The following is an 11,414-nucleotide window of genomic DNA, read 5'->3' as shown; positions in this document are numbered from 1 at the left end:
CATCTAACCAGAACATCATAATATGCTGGGTCCCTGGCCATAGGGGAATCGAAGGTAACGTTCTCGCGGACGAGATGGCCACGTCAATCACATTGCAAGCTGTTAACCCTACCGCTGCGGTGCCTGTCACAGATCTGAGGCCTTTCTTGCGAAGGAGATTGCGAGACCACTGGCAGTGCACGTGGGACGCGCAAACAAATAACAAACTGCACGTTATAAAGCCCCAGTTAGGTTTTTGGCCCTCCCCAACAAAATCTTGGCGAACAGATGTCCTATTCTGTCGCCTCAGAATAGGACACACATTTGGCACCCATAGTTACCTGCTTACTGAAAGTGAACCTCCAACCTGTGGCAGATGCGGTGAGAGGCTTACCGTCCTCCAAGTGCTCCTGGAGTGTCGGGAAGCCGAAACGGAGAGAAAGAAACATTTTCCGCTTGCTTACCATTATAACATCCCTCTACACCCGGCTATGTTTCTCGGCGAGGAACCGCTTTTTGACACCAAGGCAATCCTCAACTGTTTAAATGATGTCGTACTACACGTTATATGCCCATTAAATTCGTAGAGCATCCTCCCTCCAGAGGATGCCACTGCGATAACACTTTTGCATAGCACATGCCTCCAGGCCCTTGTTCTTCAAGGGCTCTAAGGAGGCAGCAGTGCTCTAGCATATCTTATAACCATATATATTTTCAGACATCGTATCATTCTTTTTAAATGCACCTTAAATGTTCATAGTACACGTCATAAGACATCGCCATAATCTTATTGTACAGATTTTGCGCACTTTAGCGCGAACATTTTTAAGGCCCCTCTACAGCCACGTCACACCAACTTCATCTAACTCGTGATTTCATTGCAAACTCATTAACACGGACATGGCGCTCTTTGGCCATAACTGGCCCTTGCGCCATTAAAAACCACATATCATCATCATCATCATCATTTCGCAGAGAGTTCCCGGTCGGTACAAGGAATCGCTCTGTTTCACGCCGATCGAAGCGTCGCTTTGCTGGGAGCAGAGAAAAAGTGCTGCGCCGAACTGTTGAAATCGTTCCGATAGCGGCCTATGCAGCCAGGTACGCAGCACGGCGGCATCGTCTGCTGATATTCTTAAGAAACTCGGCGATGGCTACAGTTCCAAGGATGACATGCTTGCGAAATTCGCTCTCAACGCTGCACCGCGTGCTTAGTCCGGCCCGCCCGCGTAGCCGGCTAGTGAGGAAGTGAAGCCGGGCGCGACTGCAGCGCTACGAAGGCGCGGGCGGGTGGCGGTTCCGCGCAACGGCGCCGAGTTTTAAAACTGAAGCTAGTCTAGTAACGTTGCTTCAACCCTACCCGCACACTTTGTCGAGTAAAGTCCTCAATCGTTTGTTGCAAGTCATCTCCAGAGTTGCTGAAGAGGACAATGCTGATCAGGTACAGTATAATTTTCGCCTTCAGGAGATTCCGAGAATGCAGAGTCCTTGTTGGGGTGTTATTTTGCCTGATGGTACTATATCGTCGAACTCAACATATCTTTCCCAGAAAACGTGCGTGTCCTTGGTCCCTTCAACAAACCTGTTGCATCCCTTCCGCCACACAAAAAGTAGAAAGTAGCCATGAAATAGCCGTGAAAAGCGGTCACGTCTAGCCACCCTGACATACCCTGACTTGTTTCGGATTTCGAGCCAACGTGCCATTTTTTTTTTTTTTTTTTTTGCGCGGAACATGATTCTCGCGCGCGTTCATTTGTGACGCTTACTTGCTGAAGATCAAATGTTGAAACTTGCAATTAACGCTCCGAGCGAGCAGGAGACGGGATGCACTTATGCTGCGCCAGAGCACTACAGTCGTTGTTGCTTTCTACATTGTCTTGTTTAGCTCGACGTTCATCACGAACAAGGTAAGACAAGCATATGGTACCTGCGAGCGTCGGTGGAATGCACATTTAATCAGTCTGTTTTCACTGTGCTTGGAGTATTCGCTTTTGTACGACGTCACTTTAATTAAACTGCTTTGATACATGTGAGAAGTGAACGTCCAGGCCAGAAATGCGAGCCGCTGTTTGGAGCATATGTGTGTTATCGAAAATACATAGCCTAAAAGCCTGCCTTGTGAATGTCTTTTTTTTTTTTTCCCCCGCAGTATGTACTCACCGTAGAGAGATTCGCGTATCCAGCAATTTTTCAATGGTAAGCATAATTAGTTTGCTGTTTGGCGTTTGAACAAATTATTGCAGTTTTATGTTGCTTCCACGCGGAAGTATACAGATGCTCGTCCAGCATCTTTCCTCCGAGCTTAGGAAGGTAAATTAAAGCGGGTCGTTGTATCCATGTATATTTCAGTGGGGCGGAATGAAATCGGCCTCAGTATTGCAAATTTAACATGTGGTGTCGTCGTCCTGCTTGATCAGCACGACAAAATACGGAATTTAAAAACTAAAAGTATGGCACTTTCGTTTTACTGATGCTGCGTGTTGACCTGGTTAAGAAGTCGGACTCTTAAACGTGTACAGCTAGTGTGCAGCTAGCAGACGCTTGTCGGAGAAGTCATCGTTGCTCAACGATTAAAATTTGTCTTGTGTAAAAACTGGGGTTGAAATGTTAATCTTTGTGCATAGTGTTTCCAATATTTCGGAAAAGTTTTTCTTTATCACACTGCATAATCGGCCACCTCGCATTTGCGCGTCTTCTAAAGCAGCTGAGCTTCACACCGTAATAGCTACTGCATGCTTTGTAGTCGCAGGAGCTTATTCATTCTATATTTCATATTGCTAACTTGCCGTGTGAAATGAAATTTTTCTGAGTTCTTACGTTGTTCTGCTTTGCGATTTGTTTCCTGTGTTGTCTGACAGCTGGCAGGTCCTGGTGGCCGCTGTTGGCTTTGTTATAGCTGCTAGCTGTTGGAAGTGGAAATGGCACATGCAATGTATGATGTGAGTCATGTTGCTATATGTAGACTTATTTATAATTTATGCTGCCCATAAAAATACAATAAACCTTATCTCCTGCTAATTCTTTGAGATGCCTGCATGTTGTTATTGACATTTGAAATGGGAGTGAAACGAAGAGCAGAGGTCTGTCCATTTTATGCATTGTAAGTTGGTTTATGCTGCTAAAAGCTTTGACTATTGCCCACTTTCAAAATTGCTTCCCGTTCCTCACTGTCAGTGACGGTGCTGTGTCTAGTGTGAGCTGCTTTTATACCTTTAACTGTCCATTAAGACAAAATATTTTTACCACACTCGCTAACATCAATTCTTATTCGTGAGGCATCTGTGCTGTGCAGCAAATTTTATAATGATATTGATCAAGTTGTCAGTAACACTATGTCAAACTTTATTTCTTTCATTGAAAACTTTGTGTGTTGTGTGGTGCCATTGTTGAAGACCAAATTGGACTAAATAGTACATACATATCTTTTTGCCTAGTTTTGTGACATGTGGCAAATGTCAGTTATTAAGAAAGTAGTGTCAATGGCCTTTTATCAAAAAAACGTTTCTACTTTGCAAACGCTAACGGCAGGGGACAGGTTCCTGGCCGCAGTGGCTGCATGCCGATGGGTATTGAACACAAATGCTCATTGCACATTAAATGATGGGGACATCCATTGTGGCATCTCTCGCAGCCCCTCTTGTTTTAGAACGTTAAGCCCATCAATCAAGTGCTTCATTTTCATGGATGTGTCCACATCTTTTGCCAGTTGCTCTCCCCACTGAATTGTCTGTGCAGACCTGTTATATTGTCCCACTCAGGTCCCGACTGATTTTCCTCCGTTCTGTTAATAAGTGAGATGTGACCTTGATCATTCTGTTAGAAGGTTCTACATTGATCTTTGTGGCATCGTTAGTTGTGGCACCAATCGCAGCTAGTCATCATGTGCACTACAAAAAACAAATGATATGAACAAGTGTTACAGCACAGCTGCAAATTGCAGAATTTGTTTGCTGGCCATGCATATGCCCCACTGTGTTGTTGACATCTATATTGCAGTCATCCTCTTTGCCATTGTTAAGTTGGGCATGATTTTCTGCCAACAGTAATCGCCACCAATATGGATTTATCTAACCATTTCCAGTTCAGTCCCCTCTAGAGCAGTCAGTTGAAAAATGACCATGCTGCAAGCAGCAGTGAAGGCAGACATGACGACATGCATAGGACATGCCAAGATATCTGACACATCATTCAGAAATTATTTACCATGATGTGTTGATATCTGCTTTCCATGCCTCGTATGCTTTTCTAGCCAGCAGCACTGTGCGACAGGAGCTAACAAGCTGCATAAAATGAACCAAATAGACACAGCTCCATATTACCAGCATCAATTGCCCATGTCTTTTTGTTGTAAAGAAACTTGACCAACTTTTGTCGATGCTTCACTTGAACAATCAAACAGTGCGCTGAATTTGCTATGGTGCTGTTACTTTCCTTTGAAGGTCACAATTGTACTGTGCACCAGTGCTCCATTGTAATTGTCTTTTTTAGACAGAAGCCTGCACTATCATATTTGTGATTGTTTACACGGGTTAGTGAGGGGTCAGGAATGGGCAGGCGAGCAGCCTAGAAGAAAGAGAAGCAGCATCCTCACCCATAGTGTTCTGCACAAGCATACTTATCAGTCGCACCACCAGTCCTCAGATGTTGTGTAGAGCCTAGGAGCTACATAATGTTGATGTCAGTGCTGCAAGGTGCTGCAGCATCAAGTCATCTACCTGTGCAGTCCTGTGCATTCCTTAAACTTGATTTAAACTATGTTTATAGGAAGGTTTGCCATTAATACGTGGTCAGAGATACGTGCACAGAATGGACAATGTGGGCTGCAGTATGCATTGTGCAGCATATGACCTTTGATTATTATTATTATTATTATTATTATTATTATTATTATTATTATTATTATTATTATTATTATTACCTTGTGTTGTTAATAGTTGCACCTGATACACAGCGCATACTTTTCCCTCTTTCCCTCCCCCTTTTGTTCCTGAACAGGTCGTGCCCTTCTTTTGCCTTTCCCTGTTGCTCAGGGAAAACTTTTTACAGATATAAGTGTTTATATAGCTCGACTCACGACAAAACAAGTTTTCGCATGTGTTTATTTGCAGATGGATTACTATCCATAGTAGTTGAAAAAAAATCCCATTTTAGTCATTTGCTGCAATGTTATGATGCTTGGTTGTATTGTGGCTTCATTGCTGTTGCGTAGCTCATGAAAATATGAAAGACAAATTATCAGGGAGTAATCTGGATACATCCTTGTGACCTTGGCCATTTGTTTTTATTTCAGATTGACTCTTCAGTACATTTGGAAAACAATACCTTATTATACACTGAGCATATATGCTGGCTCTCGCGCCCTCACAGTCCTTGTGAGTTCGATTTTTTTAAATTTATTTTTTAAGTGAAAGACATTACATGCATAAAGCTTGAGCACCATAGCACTGTGTACATGAAAATTGCCTATAAAGTTATTTGATAACATGCTACAAGCATATCTCTAGTGCCTGATGACATGTATTACTAGGGATTACTACTACTAGGGACGTTCCAAAAATAAGTTTCGTCATTTTTTTTAAAGAGAAGATGGATACACCAGGTAAAACAAACAATCGCCATAAGAATCCACGGCTGTTGCTAGTTCAACGATGGAAGGAGTGCCAGCGGAGGAGGAATGATGCATGCACAGAGCGCCGAAGAAAGAGTAGCAGCAGACCGGCGTGCCCGAGGTTATTCGAGTACAAATTGTGATGGCAGACAGACGTGTGCTTACGACGTGGTCGCCAATGGAAGTGCGTGCTGTTATCCAGTATGAATGGGCACCTGTTCCCTGTATTAAAAGCCGCACTCTCGGCATATCACTTCCAAAACAATGCTGAGGCGGAGCAGGCTGTGCAACAATTCCTTGCATTCCATGGCACCGAGTTTACCAGAGTGGTTTCTTCAAACTGATCGCACGCTACGACAAATGTCTCAATGTCACTGGCGACTATATGGAAAAATAGTGCAAGGTTTATATTTCATGATGCCGCGGTGTATATTTTGGGAGGAAATAATGTTTGTGTGGAAATAACTGACAAAGCTTACTTTCAGAACGTCCCTCGTAATTAGGTGTGTGCAAATATTTAGGGTTTTGAATACGAAAAACTTCCAATTTGTATTCAGTTAAAGAATTAGCTATTTGAAGTTGTGGAATATTCGTTTCTATTCTAATAGAAGAGATGACACTTGTAGGAGTTTACAGGGAGAAAGATAAAGCAAGTGGTACCCTTTCCCAATAACTCTGTTGCTGGAGAGCAGGGGTTGTTGTTAAGGCAAATGTTTCTGGAGTGAATGCATGGAGCAGGCAAGTTCTGTTCAATAATTTACTCATTCAATAAAGATGCCTCGACTTTAGACAGCCTGCAAATTTGTAGTCTCAAAAGGTGCAAGGCAATTTATTATTAGTTGGCCAGTTTCACTGTGTTTGTATCCATTTAAAACAATGTGTGGCTCAGCAGTGTTACACGTAGCTTCTTTAAGAGTGCAACAGTCTTTGTGCATCTGTTGGCATGCTGTTGCCTTGTTTTGTTGCTGCCAATGTCATGGGGCACTAGAGACAATCATCTTTCAGTTGTTTTTCTTTTGCAAGTTCCTCGGTCAACAAGGCGTCCAGTTGCGAATAGCACTACATTTCTCGAATAATATGAATAAGCCTGTTCTTTATCAGACAATCAACTTTACCTTTATGTTTTGCTATGTTAAAAAAATTTTAAATTTTCAATATTTGGTTTAATCTTTCAGTCATTTTCTCGAATATTTGTATTTGATTTGATTAAGAAATCTTGCTATTTGTACAGCCCTACATTAAATAACATGAACAACTTATAATTTAAATAAATGTGTGTGGAATACATAATCTTAATCGGGTTATACTGTTGCGCATTTTAGTGGAAATTAGTGGGTGTAATGTGGTCATGTATCGTCTCATCACTACACTTGCACATGGGCAAACAATCATAAACTTAGCAGGATTGCATGTCAGTATCACAGTACTGTGTTTAGTTTACTGCAGATTCCGTTCTATATGCTTATTTTGTGTGCACAGTAGTAGTTCAAAAAATTGGACCTTCTGTTTGGTACGTTGCCTATTTTTCATTTTTGTTCACTGGTTGCTTTGAAACTGCATTTCACTGCTTTGGAAACTATTGTGACTACTTGCATCATAACATGGAAGTTACTTTTGTTCTCTTGTTTGACTGTTTATTTCATTCTTGAGCCTTTCAGAATTTGTTTTATGTAGAGTAATTATGTAAAAAGAGGTGGGGGGGATTGACAGCAAACGTGCCAGCACGCAGCTTAGAAAATGTCCTTCAGGCTGTTGGACAGCTGTACACATTCATTTATTGAGCTTAGGGCCATTAAACTTCTCTGGAACTAAAATACCTTAGCTTATTGTGTGCCTAAATAGTCACCCCCTTGTGCCTGTTTCAACAGTTTACTTGTTTTTGAAGATTGTACAGGTGTGTACATTTTTTTATATAGCCTTGTTAAACATGACTGTACCCACCTAATTTTGCTATCCCTAATCCGTGTCTCGTATGTATGCAATAGCACATGTTAAGCTATACTTGAATACACCTCGTGTGAACCGTTGATCGTGGCACCTATAGCTCCCTTCCCAAGTACTCTTGGGAGACCACACTCACTCACTATGGTAGCTGTATAGAGTAAAGCCAGCTGTGGGTGCATTTTGTCATGTGATTGTAGGCATGCTTGAAATTATGAGTGGCCTGTTAAAGACTTTGCACTCAAAGGTCAGCTAGAATTTATGCTTATTTTTCAGTGTTGCTGTGACTCATCATGCAGAAAAAAAAAACAGTCACTGATGTTTCTTTTTTTCATACTACCTGCAGGACCTCCCCTGTGTGGTTGAGTAGCTAGCACAAGTTTTGAACCTCTTTATCATGCAGCCACTGCATTTTGACATAACCTGTCCTTTATGTATTCTACCTGTTAATGGTTCATTGGACGTAAAAAAAAAAAGATAAATGTCACACTTCAGTTATATTTAGGACTTCTGTGATGTCAAAAGTAGATGTAGCTACCTATACAATAGAAAACAACTTATTTTCAGTGGTATTCAGGAGAGTGTAAGGAACTTGCATGCCTTGATCGTTAAAATACCCCTTTGCATATTTCAGAAAGAATTTAAAGAAATAGAAGGTTGCCCCATTTAGCGAGAAACTGAAATAGTTTGCAAACAGACTGGGCACATTCCATTGTCAAGTGTAGCACCAGGCAAAGCAAGCCATCAATGACATTTCAATGAATGAACAGGTCATATGGCTTAATTATTCAGTACAGTTATGTGGTACACACTATGCCAGTATGTTGGATTGAAAAAGATAATAGTTTGAGAATGTGTGCAAAAGCTTTGCTGTAAAATTACAGAAACATTTGGGTCCACATAAACAGCTGGATGTTGTAGCCAAGCCTCTCGAGCTGCAGCTGCTGTGATAAACAAATTTTACAGCAAGCGGCTGTCTGCATTGTACTTGGCACTGATCCTGTTTGCTTTCTTTTTATGCTTCGATGTCCCTCCCCTCTCGCACATTGCCACACTGAAGGGCACATCCGCAGCTGTGGCTTAGCAGCTATGGTGTTGCACTGCTAAGCACAAGGTCGCAGGGTCAAATTACGGTCGCGGCAGCTAGATTTCAGTGAGGGCGAAATGCAAAAACGTCTGTGTCCCGCGCATTGGGGGCATGCTAAAGATCCCCTGATGGTCAAAATTAATCCGGAGCCCCCCACTACGGCGTGCCTCATAATCAAATCGTAATCTTGGCACATAAAACCCCAGAATTCTATTCAATTCACTGAAGGGCACAACAACGTGCTGTGCTCTCACTTTCTTTACTGAAGGTAAAGAGGCACTGCACTAGTCTTTCACTCCTTGCCAGTCTACACCACTGGTGCAGTAAACCAGCCATGAGGAAAAAGAAGTCAAGTGATACTGGCGGCTCCCAAGTCTTTCTGCCACTGCAGTATGTTTCATTCAATATAGCTGATAATCACTCTCATGGCCATTCTTGCCAAGGGTTTTTCTGCATTGGCACTACAAAAGTATTTGCCTGTGTCCTTCAGGTACAAAGAATCCCGCTTTGTAGAAAGAACACTGTCAGGCTAGAGGCGGAAAAGTAAAGCTGACATTCCTGTGAGTGGTTCTGAAAGTGGCTACAGGATGGCTTTACAGGTAGTGCACAGGGTGTATAAGCACCGTCTTCTGTAATGTAAAGTGCTGGCTAATATTCATGAACCACATAATTTTGATGTTTTTGTTCTATTTAGCCTCTTTCCATATTTTTGGGCATCCACAACTCATTGCTACTTGTCCACTGTGGGTTGGATCTTGACTTAGGGAAGCAGGTGAGCGTCTCCTCTGCCCCCTCCCATTCTTTTGTTTCTTTATGTTGAACATTTGGGTTATTTCTTAAAAAGCATATGTTGAGAGTTACACTTTTGTCTCTAAAGCCCATTTTGTATGCTGGGAAGTAATAATGTACCTATCATCTCCCAAAAATGACATACTGAATTACAGTATGCATAACAGTCATAATAGTACAACAGTGGCAAAAGCATTTAGCTAACACATTAGTGCATTGTTTTGTGGTCTTAACATTATGAGGCATTCAGTTGATCAGCTTCCAGGTAGGTGGATTTCAACATAGTCAGCCTAGATTTGCTCTTGACTTTCAACAAGGACATTCAGCTCCTTTGGCGGCTCCGAAAGCATGTTATCTTTCCCAGCTTCACCTACTAAGCTTTAAAGCTAACCTCACTTATTAATCTTTTCATCATTATCGCTACTATAAGCCGCTCACTACTTTATTTGACTCGTTAGTTCACAGACTTCCAGTGTGTTTGAATAATTTAGATTGAAATATGTTTTCGTGCTGCTGTTACAGAGTATTTTCTTCAGCACTAACCCGAAGGACTTGGTAGCATTTACTTCGGTGGCTGTGAGCAGTATAATGCTTGTTACCACTGTGCCAAGAGTAAGTGCTTTTTCATTTACCAAGACAAAAAAAAAATCCTCTACTCGGGTATCGTTCAGAGTGCATCTGTTGCTTTGAGGCATAAATGTCTGCCATAATAAGTATAAGTATGATTGTTAGTTTGTGATTTTCAAGCTCCATGTGCGATATTCTTTTTCTGTTCCGCAAGCTTGCTTTCACAGGAAATAAAATCAACTTTGTGCCTAAACTGGTAAATGTCGTCTTTCTTGCTGTATGCTTGGCAATTATTGAGGCAGAGCTTGTTTCTGTAGCTTACCTGTTGTGGCCGTGATTTTTTTCCAGGACTTCGGTAGTGCAATGTGGTGGATGTTGCTTCATATCTGTTGTGCAGGCAAGTATTGAAATTGTCTAGAAATCTGCAGCTGGGTTTAAAGTGCACAATGTCCGTGCAGGTGTCCAAATTTACTCAATAACGATTGTGCTTTTTCTTGTGTGCACTGTTCATTCATTTCTTTAATTTGATCTGTAGGTATCACATTTTAGTGTCTTTCAATTGTTTTTTACTAAAATTACTTGAGGGTAATCTGGCACTGCAATCATTCAAACACTGGAAACCACGGGTAGTCAAGTTGACTTCCTTTAATTTGGCGTCAGCTAGACGATAGTTTCAGTTGTCTGAAAAGACAAATTAAAGGCTTTTAAAAGGCATGGATTCTAAGGACTTATAAATGTGGTTGACTTCAGAAGCAGGCCGATTTAACTTCTGTCAAATTAATGAAAGTGAAGTGTATATCAATTTTTCTGTTTGGCATGGCATTGTTCCAAAAGTACATTGTTGCTTCTTGATTGTTCTTTGAGGTTCAATTGTGCTGTGTCTTAGTAACATTTAGAACTTTAATTAATTAACTTTATCACACAGCTTTTCACAATTAAATCATGACGCCTGTCACTTTATCTAGATTATATTTAGGCAGCTTCCCACAACAGGGGTAAATTAAATTATTCTTAATATTATAACCTAATATTCTCTCTTCCAGTGTCCTCAGAACAGTCAAATGTGGGCAAGTATAGCCTAAATGGGGCTGACCATTGCCATGTAACAAATTGTAGTAACAAATTAACTTCAAGGAGGTTAACATAGGGAGCCATAAAGATATTTAGAGCCAGAAGGATGAAGTTAAGGCAGGTCTATGTACATCCAATCATTTGTGTACTAATTTAACTGTTGTACTTGGCTGTACACGTAAAAGCCATCACCAGCATTTAACATTATATTCCTTGGGTGTTGTGTCTACTGTTGTAGCTGCCAAGATTATGCCTCAGAATCACAAGCACTAAAGATGCTAATCATGGTTAAAATGTGTTGAACACATCTTAAAACACTCCTGTATACACCTATGCTACGAAATTATATACAAAGTGTTTTGGAAAAAGGTG

At 41.3% G+C, this 11,414-nt stretch overlaps 1 protein-coding gene across 14 annotated transcripts in view; it reads left to right on the top strand.

The window, feature by feature from the left end:
- Nucleotides 1-1,426: 1,426 nt before the first annotated feature.
- The window catches only part of LOC126544317 (UDP-N-acetylglucosamine transporter TMEM241 homolog), a 28,984-nt gene continuing 18,996 nt past the window's right edge, over nt 1,427-11,414 (top strand). For 5 of the 14 annotated variants that reach the window (XR_008608641.2, XR_008608639.1, XR_008608638.2 and 2 more), the window contains exons 1-9: nt 1,427-1,886; nt 2,129-2,175; nt 2,838-2,918; nt 5,270-5,351; nt 9,310-9,387; nt 9,927-10,016; nt 10,186-10,227; nt 10,320-10,368; nt 11,015-11,038. Coding sequence is in view for 10 of the 14 variants with exons in the window: in XM_055061742.2 (XP_054917717.1) it covers nt 1,812-1,886; nt 2,129-2,175; nt 2,838-2,918; nt 5,270-5,351; nt 9,310-9,387; nt 9,927-10,016; nt 10,186-10,227; nt 10,320-10,368; nt 11,015-11,038 (568 nt within the window). In the remaining 4 variants the exon portion in view is untranslated. The remainder of the gene's footprint in view (nt 1,887-2,128; nt 2,176-2,837; nt 2,919-5,269; nt 5,352-9,309; nt 9,388-9,926; nt 10,017-10,185; nt 10,228-10,319; nt 10,369-11,014; nt 11,039-11,414) is intronic. The other 9 variants (XM_055061745.1, XM_055061749.2, XM_055061744.1 and 6 more) reach the window with 5 other exon arrangements.

Source organism: Dermacentor andersoni, chromosome 1, assembly GCF_023375885.2.
Source record: "Dermacentor andersoni chromosome 1, qqDerAnde1_hic_scaffold, whole genome shotgun sequence".
Taxonomy (NCBI): Eukaryota; Metazoa; Arthropoda; class Arachnida; order Ixodida; family Ixodidae; genus Dermacentor; species Dermacentor andersoni.
This window is presented reverse-complemented; position numbering and strand designations above follow the sequence as displayed.